The following is a 16901-nucleotide window of genomic DNA, read 5'->3' on the forward strand; positions in this document are numbered from 1 at the left end:
GACTCTTGAATATTATTACCTAAATCAAATCTGTGATTGACCTTTATTAATGTTTGTGAAAACGAAAGTGAGAAGCTACTATGCCATGTGTACAAGATTACAAAAAACACCCGGTTTTACTTGACTTCCGCAATGCGCAAGTTTAAAACCGGAAGTTTGTAAAAAAAATTTTTAAATAAGTGTCGTTGTCTTGAATAAATCCCTTAAAACCGGCCGATATAACAGTACATCAGAATAAATATAATATTATTAAGTATATATGTTTTAACAAATGTATAATACGTTGCGAATGTGCGTATGCAAATCTATTATATCGCTTTATTGCGCAAAGTAAAAAAACGGGTATCCCCATGGTGTTAAAAGCTAACTTGACCATTTTCGGCTGCCGTGCATTATCGACCTTGGTGACTACTAGCTACACGCTGCTAGCTAAGAATGGCCGGGAATGCGTGGAGGTCAGCGGTATGTACGGGGATTCCCCGGTTTTTATATAATTGTTGTAGCATATGCGCAACATTTAACCCCCAATTATAGTTCAGGGCCAGTTATTTTTTTGGGTCACTCTTCCTCCGCGTCTTCGGAAAAGACAGTAACTATCTGTCCAATTATTAGGCACGCCCTTGCTGTAGGTTCCTATAGTAACCGAAATAGTGTTTACATTTTAATTAATTACGATCCCGTTATCAGACCTTGTACTCATTTTTTTGAATGCCGCACAGCCAAAAATGAACGTGACAGCTAATTGTGCGAATTACTTCCGCTTCGAGGCTCCAACTGTCCATGTAATGTTCCTCACCTACAGATTAACCTACTCAGAAAATGGAGTTTATCGATCAGTGGCCAGGATAAAATCAAGGCAAAGGAAGTAAGTTAATCTTAGTTATGTATTAAAGCAGTGTACAGTATTATTGTTTGAAAGACAAATCGATCTTATACCTTCCTATTTGCTAGTGATGTCCTTTTGTTAAGTAGGGATTGTGTAGTTACTTAGGCCATGCGCTATCGTCATTTTTTATGTTTATTTGAGTCACCATAATGGCACAACCGTGGGTTTATCCGTTTTCCCTGGCAGGAACCTCCATTTTTGCTTTTTCAAAATTTTAATAGCAATTGTGATTATGTACGTTCAAAGAATGTACTTCCTGTTTTACTATTTCTTTTATTTGTAAACATACAACAGAGTGCCAAGAGGATATTTATATACAGCACCAAACATATCCCATGTATGTTTTGCTTGACAGGCGCAGCATGTGGCACGCGCCTTGAAGAAAGAGACCAGGGCATTCCCTCGTGGGGTATGTGACTGCTGTTTAGGCTGACCGTATTTGTATGTTGGAATTTGTGGTAGCACTAACACCAATGTGACACTTTTCTCTTTCTCTGCCTTTCAGATGCACACTGTAACTTTGATCCCCGGTGATGGAATAGGACCAGAGATCTCCACTGCTGTCATGAAAATATTTGAGGCAGCTGAAGTTAGTTCTGGAGCACTTTTAAACACTTATTACTGCTACAATTATTCTTACAGTCAATAACAAATGTTTACAAATATAACCTCTAATAAAATACGCTTTTTCCTCACTGCCTGATGTGAAATTTTCAGATTCCTTTTGGGGGGGGGGGGTCTTTTTAGCAACGGTATTCATTATACGCTTTATTCTAGGCACCCATTCAGTGGGAGGAGAGAAATGTTACAGCCATCAAAGGTCCTGGGGGGAAGTGGGTGATTCCTGCAGATGCCAAAGAATCAATGGACAGGAACAAAATGGGTCTGAAGGGTAAGATAATATCGATGTATTCTTCATTTGCTGACCAAAGCATTTAGGTCACCTGTTTAATCTGATGAAATCCAATTAGTCTTAATTTACACTGCATAGAGCAAGTGACTTTTGTTCTTAAATTACATGACTGAAATTTACTGAGTGCTACATGATTTATTTTATCTGTCTACAGGTCCATTGAAGACACCAATTGCTGCTGGTCATCCCTCCATGAACCTTCTTCTGAGGAAAACCTTTGACCTCTACTCCAACGTGCGGCCTTGCGTTTCTATCGAGGGTTACAAGACGCCCTACACGGATGTGAATCTAGTCACCATCAGAGAGAACACTGAAGGGGAATACAGTGGAATTGAACATGTGGTAAATACTTAGAAGAAAGATATTTAGTTCTTTTATATGAACCTTTAAGCAACAGGCAGGTTGTTTAGGTCAAATTTTGTTTCATAGTAAGTGGTGAATATATGTCTATTTACAGATTGTCGATGGAGTTGTGCAGAGTATTAAGCTCATTACAGAGCAAGCCAGCAAACGCATCGCAGAGTACGCATTTGAATACGCAAGAAACAATAAGAGGACCAGTGTTACTGCTGTTCACAAGGCTAACATTATGTAAGATGTAGTCAACACAAAGGACTACATATTTGGTTTACGGACTGAATATTATGTTCTAATAACTTCATGTCCTCCATTATATCAGGCGCATGTCTGATGGCCTCTTCCTCCGAAAATGCAGAGAAGCTGCTGAAAATAACAAAGATATTAAATTCACTGAGATGTACTTGGATACAGTGTGCCTCAATGTAAGTCCCGTCTCACTTTTCTTTTCAATATCCTATTTTTTTTACTTGAATGACAATGCCGTTGTTTATATCTGATTTGCAGATGGTGCAGGATCCAACACAGTTTGATATTCTGGTGATGCCCAATTTGTATGGAGACATCTTGAGGTAAAGAGATACAAGTCTATAAACTTTGTCGATGTGAAATGCATATCAAGAGGGGAAATTAACATTTTTAACTCGTTAGAATAGCATATACCAGAAATGCATCGATGTTGTGCAAATATACCTTCTAGTGGCTCAAAGCAGTATAATAGGATTGAGATCTTTTGAGAAAAAAAATGTCATGACATCCATCATTCTTTTTTCTATATTAATTGTCGCAGATGAACTGGACTGATTGCCAGTCAGTCACAGAGTACATACAGTATAGACCAGGGGTCGGGAACCTTTTTGGCTAGGGATCCATGAACACCACATATTTTTAAATGTAATTCTGTGAGAGCCATACAATATGGTTAAAATTAAAAATACAAGTAATGTGTGCATTTTGTGTAATTTCAACACTTTTAAAATGCAATAAGTCTGAATTCTTTTTAATAACATAGTTATGCTGTTACTAATCAATGATGAGTATTTCTTACCATTAATTCGACTTCTGGTGCTGCATGGCTTTGCTGATGGCTTTGTAGTCTGGTTGATACTTACAATCGGTGCACAATGAAACAAGTTTATCCATCCGTAGATTTTTTTTCTTTACCGAACTCGGTGAAGGACTTGAATAAATCCTCCCCTCTCGTTGTCCCTTTCATTGTCAAAGCCTTTCAATCATGCTGAACGGTGATAAATACAGTAGCTTACGTCTGTTGACTCATCCAAAGCGAGAGGAAAAAACGGTGTTGCATTTATGTCCTTATGTCCTGCTGAAAAATACAATAGCCTACTCCTAGTCTTTTTTTCTTTTTGCCATCTTCTCAAAAGGGTTTCTAAAATTTGATGACATCGTGGAAAACGAAATAGAAAACGAGTTTACTTCCTGATCTCAGCCCCACGTGCACATACAGTAGGCCCCTATTTTCGACAGCAAAATACGGCAACCCATCCTGAACAGTGTCTCTCCCTCATCTGCGTTGCCTGTGCGATTGATAGATAAATAGATAGAGTGACACAACATGTATGTTTGCCACTTTCCCACAAAAATTACTGCGAACCGGCTTTCTAGTCGCTTGTTGTAGTGTATGGACTACGTGTCTCATGATCACCCTGGGCTCACGCAGCCAGTGGCATGGGACTTGGGGGATCTAACGTAGCACATCTAGGTTGTGAGCCAGATGCAGCCTTTAGATCTGGCTCGCGAGCCATAGGTTCCCGACCCCTGGGATAGATAAACATGCACAGTCTGAACTACCCCAAAAAAAACTCATGGAAAATAATGAGCAACTAAAGCAGTGGTTCTTAACTGGGGCTCTATGACTGGGGGTTCGGTGAGAAAGCCTCAGGGGTTCGGTGAATGTTAAGAAACGCAGAGCCCTATTTGTACGCTGACTAAATATAGGCAAAGTGGTGTTTTGGACTGGTTTGTGCTCAATTTACAGGCTTTATTCCATTTATTTCAATTACTACCCCTCTATCTAATGTGAGGAATAATCGGTTTAATCAGTGGAATGTTGACTCGCACTTGGTATGAGGAAGTGTAGCAAACCCATAGGCAAAGTAAACTAGCCTGGAACTCCAGACTCACTGCTGCTGTAACAGCGGTGCGTAAACTAAACGTAAGCTAAGCATAAACTGCATAGATAATTTTACGTCATGAAATAGTATCTCATGCAAGGATGGGACGATAACATTAGAATATAGACATGAAAACAAAAAAAGGAACAGTGTGAAATGAGTTTAATTTCTTTTACCAATATGAAAATAAACTGCTAAATTATTTGTAGTAAATTTGAAGTCTGGAAGAAATTTGAACAGGAATTCACATAGATATTAGCGTGCTAGGTTTTGAATTCCTTAAAAAAAAAAAATGGCTATATTATGAAATTCCGAAGGGAACGGTGAATGCACCTGTGAAACTTGTGGGGTTCGGTACCTTTAGCAAGGTTAACAACCACTGAACTAAAGGATCTGGAGAAGGATGTCTGATATGCACTCTATACTGCATAAGCAGCTTTTGTGATTTTTATGTTCTTGAATGTAAATATACTTTACCTATTAACCCTTAGTGACCTTTGTGCTGGACTTATTGGAGGACTTGGTGTAACCCCAAGTGGCAACATTGGTGCCAATGGAGTTGCCATTTTTGAGTCTGTATGTTCCCTCTCATATTCTTTATATAATCAGTTTTATGATCAATTGGCTCATTGAAGATGATAAATGTCAATGGCACTGAAATATGATCTTTCAAGGATTGCGTTTTTAATACTCTTTCCAGGTTCATGGAACTGCTCCCGATATAGCAGGAAAAGACATGGCTAACCCCACTGCCTTGCTGCTGAGTGCAGTCATGATGCTGCGCCATATGGGCCTACACGACCACGCAAAGAGGATCGAGACCGCCTGTTTTGATACCATCCGAGACAAAAAGGTAATTATTTGTCCCTGCGGGTTTGACATCATGTTAAAATGTAACATGCCTTTGTTGTTTTTGTTCCAGGTGCTTACTGGAGACCTCGGAGGGAAGTCAAAGTGCTCCGAATTCACGGAGGCAATATGTCAACGAGTGCGAGATCTCTAATAATAATTGCTTTTAGTATTTTCCGCTTTTGTGCTCGCATGTATCTGCACAATTTAAACCAAAACATATTAAAAACTGTCTCAGGATTTCTCATCCTGATTTTTTATATTTTTTTGTCAATTTGCACTTGTTCAAGTGTTTGCTTCAGAGCTGCAGTTACTTCTTCAATTCACTGTGCATTTAATGACGCATAAGACGAGTATCGAGAGGACTATACTATCATTATTATTGTGATATTGATGTATCTATAACTTCTATAGTTAATATTGTACTATAGAATTATACTTGAATTATAGTCAAAAGTTATTATGGTTATTGGGAAAACATTTGATACATTTCAGTTATTCTATATTTTAAAATTCAAATCTAGTTGGTCAGGAAATGCAGAGAAGCGCTTTTATTTATTATTTTGCAGTTTTGTGTCGGATATGAATGTATTACAATACATCATGAGTGCTAACATGACATCAGAAATGTCTTATGGTTTTGTGTCTTAATGCCTCTTCAGCTGCTAACATGATGGGTTGGTTACTAGTTGTCTGGCTACACTACATTGTACTTCAGTTCTACGTATGTACACAAGAATAAACATTCATTTTGGTCACTTAATCAGTAGTTAATTTGGATGAGTTGATTAAAGTAGAGACAACAACTGACAACGTAGGCATGCCACTGGTGTGTCAAGATGTCACAAATATTTCTGTGTACCACTTCCTTAGACAAAGCAAAATTGATCAGATACTTTATTATGAATATACTAAAAGGGTATCCACGTTGACACAGTCAATTTTTGAAATTTTGTTTCCTTAATTACATTAATTCAGCCAATTTCAAAATTGGTATCAAATCGATTGGGAGTGAGCGTGCGACACCACTACGGTTTAATAAAGGATACTTATTGCTAATCACTAATCAACTGAAATGTTAACACTTGATTCAAATTCAATCATTTTGGTAGGTATTTTCTAGGGATGTATACGCATCGATCTCCGATGATTTTTTTGTTTTGTTTTTTGTATCGGGGTTGATTAATTACAGTTAGAGCCAGTAGAGGGCATGCTTGGTCTTTGTTAAAGCTTTCAGCCTGTAGTTGCACACTGGTGCTTATTTCTTTTAAGAATACATTTTTGTTCAAAAGTTAAGTCCAAATTTTGCAATAAAATGATTGAATCATTGTTGTTTTGTGGTAAAGAAAAGTAAAACATTTCCATGAATATTTTCCCAAAACCTTATCCATGAAAAAATGCATTGGTCAACTTTTTTTTCCCCATTTTCTGTTGCATGAACATTTAAGTTGAACTTTTTAGTTCTTTGCATAGTTCTATGCTTTTTTATGAATGGTTTCCCACATTGGCTTGTCATAGTTGACAGATTTTTACATATTGGAGAAATTTGGAAGCAGTGCAGCAGGTCACATTGTCCGTTGCTGGTCTCCTCTTTCAACAGTTGTTTAAATCATGAAATAACAGCTATTATCTAGCTATTGTTGGGCTACTTTTAGTTAACCGCAATATACCCACTTTGTTAAAATATAGCTTTGCAATAATTTTGCATTGGCCAAACAATTTTAAATCTTGGTTTACTAAAAAAAACTAATTTGGATTCAGAACCCATATAAAAGATGTGTGAACAAGTGTTTATATTAATGCAACACACAAAGTGTTTTGCAAAAAAAAAAAATTACAGTGGCCCAAAAAAATTGGGCACTTGCCCCAAAAATCGTCGTTGCGTCGCCCCGCCCCCCCCAAAAAAAACAATTGCACTCAAAATAATTTTTTAAGGCTAAAAAATGTTTTCCAATCACAAAAATTAGTTTTGCCAACGCTGATTTTTTTTCGAATGCAGAAAATATTGTTGTGAGCACAAATTATTTCTACAAACATTTTTAATATAATAATTTGTCCGTTTTACACCCGTTTACAGACACCGCGCAACCGCATTTGGTTCAACCCAGCCATAAAGAGAAAGTAATTAATTATATTTATTATTTGTCATTTTTTTAGCTTAGAATCATTAATTGATGTCTAGTGTTTAGTTTAAAAAAATTAAAATTATTCACTCGCTTATTTTAAACTTAAACAAATTATGTCACAATGAAAAAGTCTGTAAATAGGTCACGGATATCTATTTCATAACTATCGCTTAATTGTATCTTTTTTGTTACTGTCGCATTTTCCCCTATATTTTAGAATATAATTGATCCAAACAAAAAACAAAAAAAAACATGTAAAAGGGTAAATATATGTGTTGAGGTGGTTGCAGCTCAACGTTGCATTCGTAGGAAGAATTGACGGAGAATAAGTTGTCTTTTAGCCAAAACTTGGCGTATTTAATTTCCATTGACATGCGGATACATCCTCTCTCATTGCTGTCTTCACAGGCAATCCTACAAATCAAAGTCATCAAAGTCAAACACAAGGAAGTAATAAATGTAGCACTTTAGACAATTAAGTCCCATCCTGCCGTCTTGTGGCGGAAAGATGATATGTCAATAATAACAAGCAATAGGAACATTATTTCAACATCAACTGAGGACACATTTATGAATACAAAACATTTCCTCCACCATTTCTCTCAACACCCCCACTTGTTCTCATGTTGATGCCTTTTTAACAACCAAATGAAATTTTTCATTTCAAATTCCAAAAAATAACACTGTCAAACTTCTTCAATTTAAACTTTGTTACAGGTTTTGTCATGATATCAGCCATCATGTCATCCGTTGTCAATCAGGTAGCACTCCGCTTCTCCTCTTTTGAGTGCGACTCCACTGCACCGGGTACCATCTGCCTACTCGACGCTGTGGTTCTCTGGTTTGAACGTCTCCTGGAAGCTTTTGAATTTGGTCTCGTCAGTGATGATATGAGATGTCGCTCCCGTGTCCACCATCAGACCTCGTTCCCGGATGCTGTGTGTATCCTGCCGCCTGGTGTCGGGCTGTTCATCTCTCACCTTGAACACGAAGTCAGGATCTCCATCTTCAGCAATTTTTCTCGCTCCGTCCGGTGTTTCCTTGCGTCTGCAAGTGGTGTCTTTGTGCGTGTCCGTTTTACACCGACTACACCATGTCTTTTGTCGACATGATTTTGCACGGTGGCCTTTGATCCCACATTTGTGTTGTGTAAGTGGATGTTATATGTGTTGGGTTCGTGTTGTGACACGGACGTATTTGTATGTGACACAATAAGAGTTCAGTAAAGCTTGCGACACACGAAAGTGCCTCCTGAGTCCTGAATATATATATTGATATAACTAGACAGAGAGTCAGTTATATAACATGGTGTCAGAATAAATTAATTTTGTGGGGAAGGCGGACTAAACCTGCAGTGTTGACGAACGGCGCGTCTGTGAAAAAAAAAAAAGAGACGATGCAACAGGAGCAGCGACCAGCAGTGGCACCTGCGCAATTAGCTTTGCCACAGCTAGCTCCGCCAGGCAAGTTTGACTTCTCCAATGTAAATGAATGGCCGAAGTGGATAAAACGCTTCGAGCGTTATAGGATGGCTTCAGGACTGAACTTGCAAGCAGAAGAATTTCAAGTGAACGCTTTCATGTATGCGGCTGGCGATGATGCCGAGGATATAATGAGCATGCTGTCGTTAACGGAGGAGCAGAAACGCTCGTACAAAGACGTGACAGACGCCTTCGCAAAACACTGTGTTAGCAAAAGAAATGTGATCTACGAGAGGGCACGTTTCAACCGCCGTGTTCAAGAGCCCGGGGAGAGCGTGGAGTCCTTTTTGACTGCTGTACATGCCTTGGCTGAATATTGTGAATTTGGGACTTTAAGAGAACAATTAATAAGGGACCGAATTGTAGTGGGCATTAGAGATGCCAAGCTTTCAGAAAATCTTCAGCTGGATGCCTCGTTAACATTGGAAACTGCGATGACCAAAGTCAGACAAAGTGAAGCAGTGAAAAAGCAGCAGCCTGCTATGCGTGGGATGGAGCCCATGACTGGAAATGTTGAGGCGATACAAAAATGGCACAGCAGTTGGCCAGCGAAAGCAAAAGGATCTACGGGAGGACAGACGGCGGCGGATCAGACTGCAGAGTGCGGCAGATGTGGAAATACAAAAAGACACCTGTGGAAAGATTGTCCGGCTCGTGATGCGGAGTGCAGGAAGTGCCACAAAAAGGGACATTTTGCCAAGAAATGCAAATCAAAAGCCAGCGTTCACAACATCACTGAGGAAAACAAGGACAGTTTGGAGGCAGTGGAGTATCTTTTCCTTGGAGAAATGAATACAGCGGAAAATAGTGAGTGGAATGAACTGTTGCAGCTGAATGGAGAAAAGACTGTGTTTAAACTGGACACGGGCGCAGCAGTGACAGCAATCCCAGGCAGCGTGTTTTCCCACAAAAGACATGGGGTTCTTCAGCCAGCAAGAAAAGTGCTGTATGGACCAGAAAATCACAAGCTGGAGGTGAGGGGCTTCTTTAAGGGGCAATTAAGCATTGAGAACAGAAAGGCTGAGCAGGACATTTATGTAATTGATAAACTGTCCAAGCCCCTGTTAGGCCTGCCTGCTATTGAAGCTCTTACCTTAATTCAGCGCCTCCACACTATTAAAGCAGAGCAGAATGATATCATGGCTCAGTACCCCAAAGTTTTCAGGGGATTGGGGAAATTAAAGGAGCCATACAAAATTGAGTTGGAGCCAGGGGCAGTTCCCTTTGCCCTGTCATCTCCACGCCGCGTGCCACTACCTATGCGTGAGAAGGTGCGGGCAGAACTCAAGCGCATGGAGAGCATGGGGGTCATTTCCAAAGTGACCCAGGCTACACCGTGGTGTGCAGGCATTGTCATAGTGCCCAAAGCTTCAGGAAAAATCAGGCTGTGTGTTGATTTGACACACCTGAACAAGTGGGTGCGGAGAGAAAGACACATACTGCCAGCAGTAGACCACACACTGGCTAGTTTGGCAGGGGCAAAAGTGTTTACAAAACTAGACGCAACAAGTGGATTTTGGCAAATCCCATTGTCAGAAGAGAGTGCACTTTTGACAACATTTATCACTCCGTTTGGCCGCTATGCATTCAACAGGCTGCCATTCGGTATCTCCTCAGCCCCCGAGCACTTTCAGCGCCGTATGTCACAGATGCTGGAGGACTGTGAGGGAGTAGTGTGTCATGCAGATGACATACTCGTTTACGGCAAAGACAACCAGGAGCATGACGCGCGGCTCCATCAGGTGCTAAAGAGACTGGAAGCCGAGGGCTTGACCCTAAACGAGAAATGTCAATTCTCCAGAGATAGCATCATGTTCGTCGGGCACCACGTCTCAGCAGATGGGGTGGCACCAGATCCTGGGAAAATAAAAGCAATAATGGACATGCCAGAGCCGACCGATGGGGGTGGAGTGAGGAGAGTAATGGGAATGGCAAATTACCTGGGGAAGTTTTTACCCCATTTAGCGTCATACACAAGACCATTGAAAGATCTTCTCAGCGAGAAAAATGAATGGTGCTGGGGCACAGCACAAAAACAGGCTTTCCAGAAACTTAAAAGTGAACTGAGTTCACCATGTGTATTGGCGCCATACTCACCAGCAGCGGAGACGTGCGTTTCAGCAGACGCTTCATCGTTCGGGCTGGGTGGCGTCCTCACACAGCGCCAGACAGATGGCAAGTGGAAACCAGTTGTGTTTATTTCCAGAGGGTTGTCCGATGCTGAGCGACATTATGCACAGATCGAGAAAGAGGCTTTGGCGGCAACATGGGCCTGCGAGCGGCTGTCATCGTACCTTCTGGGGCTGAAATTCAAACTCGAAACTGATCATAAGCCACTGGTACCACTTCTGAGCACCAAAGCTTTGGATGAGCTTCCACCAAGAGTCCTGAGATTTCGTCTGAGGCTACTCAAGTTCAACTTTGACATCATGCATGTGCCAGGTAAAGAGCTAATAACCGCAGACACGCTATCCAGGGCGCCTGTGAGACAGGTGTACACACAAGAAGACCTCGATAAAGAAAAAGAGGTTGCCGTGTTTGTGGATGCGGTCATAAACAGCCTGCCAGCTACAGAAACAAGACTGATAGAAATTGCGGAAAAACAAAAAGCGGACTCAGTATGCGCCAAGCTCATGGAGTATTGCTCCACAAAGTGGCCAGGGAAGAATTCTCTCCCTCCCGAGCTGGCACCGTACTGGCCAGAAAAGGACAATCTCACATTGGCTGGTGGACTGCTTCTTAGAGGTAACAGAATTGTGATTCCCTGCTGCATGAGAAAAGAAGTTCTCCGGAACATACACAGTGGCCACCAAGGCATTGTTAAGTGCAGAGCGAGGGCCCGCGAGTCCATCTGGTGGCCAGGTCTGTCGGTGCACATCAGTCAGGTGGTAGAAAATTGTGACATTTGCTCCAAACAGAGGACTGTACACAGGGAGCCCCTGATGACCACACCCGTGCAGGAACGTCCGTGGCAGCGAGTGGGAACAGACATATTCTTCTGGGAGAAGAAGTCATACTTGCTGATAGTTGACTACTTCTCAAGGTACATTGAGGTGGCCCACCTTAATGTCACGACAGCACAAACCGTCATAGCAGCCATGAAGGATGCATTCAGCAGACATGGAATTCCGCAAACAGTTGTGTCCGACAACGGCTCACAATACAGTTGTTCTCTCTTCAAAGACTTTGCCAGTGAATATGGATTCACCCATCTTACCAGCAGCCCGAGGTACCCCCAGGCAAATGGAGAGGCAGAGCGTGCGGTGGCGACCATAAAAGGACTGTGGAAAGGAGGAGGTGAGAAAACAAAAGCTTTGTTAACGTATCGTGCTACGCCACTGGAAAATGGCTACACCCCAGCTCAGCTCCTGATGGGGAGACAGCTACGCACTACTATTCCTCAGCTTCCGGTGCATCTTCAGCCACGTTGGCCAAACATCAAAGGCTTCAGAGCATCCGAGAAACGGGCAAAGGAGAAGCAGCAGCGCAACTACAATCAGCGTCATCAGACCCGTTCCTTACCAACATTTGGTCCTGGCCAAAATGTGTGGCTCCCGAGAGAAGAGGTGGAAGGTAGAGTTGTGCAACCAGCTTCAACTCCTCGTTCCTACATAGTAGAGACTGATGAGGGACTGATGAGGAGAAATCGCACACACTTGCGCGCACTTCAACAACCACATTCAGGAACACCAGAAATAGAGTCAGATAAAGCTAATACATCCACACTTACTAACATGTCTCAAGATCAAAACACATCTGATTCAGACAAGACACACTACATCACATCTTCAGGTCGAGTGTCTCGTCCTCCTGTTCGTTTGGACTTATGAAGAAGAAAAAAATAGAAGAAAAGTAAAAGTGAAAGAAATTGTGTTCAATGGGGAAAAAATGTGTAAAAGATTGTGTTGATGTTATATGAGAATGTTTTGGAAATAGAAAAAAATAACGTGTGTTTATTGAAAGTTTCATCTAAGAAGGGGAGGTGTTGTGTAAGTGGATGTTATATGTGTTGGGTTCGTGTTGTGACACGGACGTATTTGTATGTGACACAATAAGAGTTCAGTAAAGCTTGCGACACACGAAAGTGCCTCCTGAGTCCTGAATATATATATTGATATAACTAGACAGAGAGTCAGTTATATAACAATTTGAAGCACACCAAGTCTGCGTCGTCTTTGATCCGGTCACGAGCGTTTGCTTTTGTGGTTTGCTTTGAAGCTCTTGCTTGAGTCTTCATCACTCTGTCGCTTGATTCTGCTGCATTTAACTTTTCCGTTTCTTCAAAACTTTGGAGTTTGGTTTTGAATTCTGCAAATGTCATGTTCTCATCAGTATGCGCCACATGAATTGTAAATGGCTTGAAACTTTCTGGCAGCCCCTTCAAGACCATTGCGATAAGTAGACCATCTCCCAATGTTTCACCTGCATTTCGCAATGCTGTGATGGCGGTCTCAGCTCTTATTATGTAGTCCACTATGCTTTCTTCGGTTCCCTTTTGAAGAGATGTTAGCATGGTGTACAAGTTTATAATCCTGGGTTTTCCCTTCCCAGCATAATATTCTCTTAATATTTTCAGAGCTTTTCTTCCGTCATTTGGCGCATCTCTCATTATTAATGAAAGGATTTATCATCAAGAAGTTGTATCATTTCAGCATATGCGTCCGCATTTTTCATTTCATCATTTTCTCTCTCTGCTTCAGTGGTTGGTCCTACCAGCACTGTCTTCTTTAGCCCGATTAGATGAAAATGTCCCAACTTTTTACTTTCCCAGAGTTCGTATTTAGCTTCATCTCCGTCAAATGCCAGTCGAGGTAACCTACTTGTTTCTCGTGGATCCATGTTGCCTGTTAGCTTTTTCCGCTAAGCAGCAGTCCGTGAGCACGCTGTCCTTCGCGACCTTCTACACGGTGGAAACTGACTTTACCTTCGAATTACTCCTGGGCCCATAACCTGTTGAGGTGGTTGCAGCTCAACGTTGCATTCGTAGGAAGAATTGACTGAGAATAAGTTGTCTTTTAGCCAAAGCTTGGCGTATTTAATTTCCATTGACATGCGGATACATCCTCTCTCATTGCTGTCTTCACAGGCAATCCCACAAATCAAAGTCATCAAAGTCAAACACAAAGAAGTAATAAATGTAGCACTTTAGACAATTAAGTCCCATCCTGCCGTCTTGTGGCGGAAAGATAATATGTCAATAATAACAAGCAATAGGAACATTATTTCAACCTCAACTGAGGACACATTTATGAATACAAAACATTTCCTCCACCATTTCTCTCAACAATATGAAAAAGAAAATCTCGACCACTTCTTGATGTCTGAGATTTCTGCATCGCGACCCTTGTTATATTACCATGTTTCACCCATAAAATCCCCCAAAAGTCCGGCTGTGGCCATTCACAGTTGTATCTTGATACTCGGTGATACCTGCTACACTAGGTTTTGGATCAAAACATGGTAAGTATGCAATAATATCTTGTTAAAATCATGGTGTCTTTAATTATGCCCCATCATGCTCTCACCTCACCTCCAGTTAGGGTTAGGGGTTAATTTAATTTTTTGAAAAAATTTTTAAAAATTAAATACTCTCCTGTTCAAAAATTTTCTTCTCCCGGAAAATTGAAATTTTAAGCTTTCCAATGATGTATCACATATGCATATAGGACACTTTTCAAATTTGGGGGTCTCAGAGCGGAACTTCAGGTCACCTGAGTTTTTTAAATTGTACTTTGGGAAAAAAGTGAAAAAACATGTCTTATGTGTATGATGTATAATTATATGTACATAATAAATACACTGAACACACAAAACCAAAAAAATTGAGGGGGGGGGGGGGTGCTACTTTGCTGTTTTTCACTTATCACTCCGGCTTCTGGTCAACATTAACCGTGAAAACGAGAGATCACTGTACATGGTTATTTACTTTGTGGATATGAGGACTAGTTAAATAGACTGATATAATTGATGAATAGAAAAGATATAATTGATGAATAGAAAAGGGGGTAGGTTTCAATCAGTCAGAACGAACCAAATTCACGTGTGGAGTCCCTCAAGGGTCAGTTCTTGGACCACTCTTATTTAACATCCATATGCTTCCCCGAGCTCAGATTATTGAACAGTATGAAATCTCCTATCACACTTATGCAGATGACGCACAACTCTGCATTTCTGTGTCCCCAAATGAATTTAGTCCCTTAGTCTGAGTAAATGCATTCATCAAATCAATGAATGGATGTGCCAGAATTTTCTCCAGCTAAATGTGGAGAAGACAGAAGTGATCATTTTTGGCCAAAAAAGGAAAGGTCAAAGATAAGCAGGCACCTTGGCACAATGTAACTTACAGCTACAAATAAAGTCAGAAATCTTGGCGTAATTATTGACTCAGACCTAAAATTTGATAGCCATCTAAAGTCTGTCTGCTTATTACCACCTAAAAAATACAGCCAGAATGAAGGGGCTTCTGACTCAACAAGACATGGAAAAACTTATGCAGGCATTCATTTTCAGTAGATTGGACTATTGCAACGGTATATTTACAGGTCTTGATAAAAAAAAAAAAAAAAAATCAGTCAGGAAGCTGCAGCTAGAACAGAATGCTGCAGCCAGAGTCCTTACAAATACAAGGAAACTGGACCACATTAGACCGGTTTTGAAATCGTTACACTGGCTTCGAGTGAGTTAAAGGATAGACAATAAAATACTACTGCTCGTCTACAAAACACTTAATGGCCTTGGACCAAAATACATGGTTGATTTGTTAGATTCTTATGAAACATCTAGACCCCTAAGGTCGCCTGGAACCAGTCTCCTGCATGTTTCAAGAACAAGAACCAAGCACGGTGAGGCAGCATTTAATTAGTATGCTCCTCACCTCTGGAACAAGTTACCTGAAGGTCTGAAGTATGCTCAAACTGTTAGCTCCTTTAAATAGGGCTAAAAACGCTTTTATTTAGCAAAGCATATGCATAATTGTCTATATATTTCAAGCTATTTGCTTTCTATTCCGCTTGTGCTCTATCTCCATTGCTGATTTCATTAAAAAAAAAATTTTTTTTTTTTTAAACCTGTTCTGTTCAGCTGATTGACATGGAGAATGGAAGTCTAAGTGTCCGGTTGGTCTGAACAGTTTTAATGTTTCACATTGAGAGTATGACATACTCCCATTATGATCATACAACATACCTCGTTTATTATGACAAAGCAGTGAACAGGAAGGGGTTATGGGGGAACAGAAGAAAAGAAACACAAGAGAAGAAAGAAAAGCAACACAAACAACAAGAAATACTGTATATTGAACGCCTACACTAACTATTAATATGTTGGTGCTATCGTCAGCTAGATGTATTTCTGGTTGGCACCATGTGGGGGGCCTGTTGACCAGGGAAAGAAGGGCACGGGGGTGGGGGAGTCCATAAGCTAAGTGATTGAAAGGGGTAGAGTGTACACAAATCAGCTCTGTGATATAGAACCCAGTAATCATGTGAATCCCTTTTGAGTGTAAGCCCGTTGTTGACCGACCCTACGCTGCCCCATCGCCACTCCCGGCACCGGGTCCCATTGCTGATTTCAATTAATTATTATTATTATTAGTGGTAGGTTTTTTTTTTTTTTTTTTTCTATTCGTGATTAAATGTGATTTTTATGTATAATTTTATTCCCTGTTTCCATTGTCTTTACGTTCTATTGACTTAATGTGATCTTTATGATCTTTGTGTGATGTAAAGCACTTTGAATTGCCTTGTGTTGAATTGTGCTATATCATTAAATTTGCCTTGCCTTGTCTTATTAAGCAAATACTTCATCCTTCTCCTTTTTTGGACAGAATGAATACATTTTGATATTTATTATTATCATTGCCTTAAATAGTGTTGCTGTTATCTCAAGTATATCATTGGTTTTGTCAGATTTTTGTTTTTTTAGATTATACTTATTATCTCATGGCCAAAATAATACACTCATGCATAACACACTTGAAGATTCTACTCGACTCAAACAGTAACAATTTTAATTTCGTTAGTGAAATACCCATCTATCATACAAGAAATGTGAGCCTTATTTTAAGCGAGTACTAGTCTGAATTGTACTTTTGTGTCCACAGTGTCTTAGTACTGTATCATAATTGTCTTCTCCCGTTTAGACACTTCCGGGCTT

At 40.4% G+C, this 16901-nt stretch overlaps 1 protein-coding gene across 2 annotated transcripts; it reads left to right on the top strand.

Annotated features, from left to right (window-relative positions):
- The first annotated feature begins 291 nt into the window (after positions 1-291).
- Positions 292-6469, top strand: idh3a (isocitrate dehydrogenase (NAD(+)) 3 catalytic subunit alpha). 2 transcript variants are annotated; one of them, XM_057836663.1, is made up of 12 exons: positions 377-462; positions 803-865; positions 1242-1295; positions 1392-1475; positions 1664-1778; positions 1954-2141; positions 2257-2390; positions 2479-2581; positions 2664-2728; positions 4783-4867; positions 4992-5144; positions 5214-6469. In XM_057836663.1, exons 1-12 carry the CDS (start codon positions 436-438, stop codon positions 5292-5294), a joined length of 1152 nt encoding a protein of 383 aa, XP_057692646.1. In that variant the 5' UTR covers positions 377-435; the 3' UTR covers positions 5295-6469. The 2 variants fall into 2 exon arrangements, with proteins under 2 accessions (XP_057692647.1, XP_057692646.1); XM_057836664.1 differs by lacking the exon at positions 803-865 and having other exon boundaries at positions 292-462.
- The last annotated feature ends 10432 nt before the right edge of the window (positions 6470-16901 follow it).

The sequence above is a fragment of the Corythoichthys intestinalis genome, chromosome 5, assembly GCF_030265065.1.
Source record: "Corythoichthys intestinalis isolate RoL2023-P3 chromosome 5, ASM3026506v1, whole genome shotgun sequence".
In the NCBI taxonomy this organism is placed as follows: Eukaryota; Metazoa; Chordata; class Actinopteri; order Syngnathiformes; family Syngnathidae; genus Corythoichthys; species Corythoichthys intestinalis.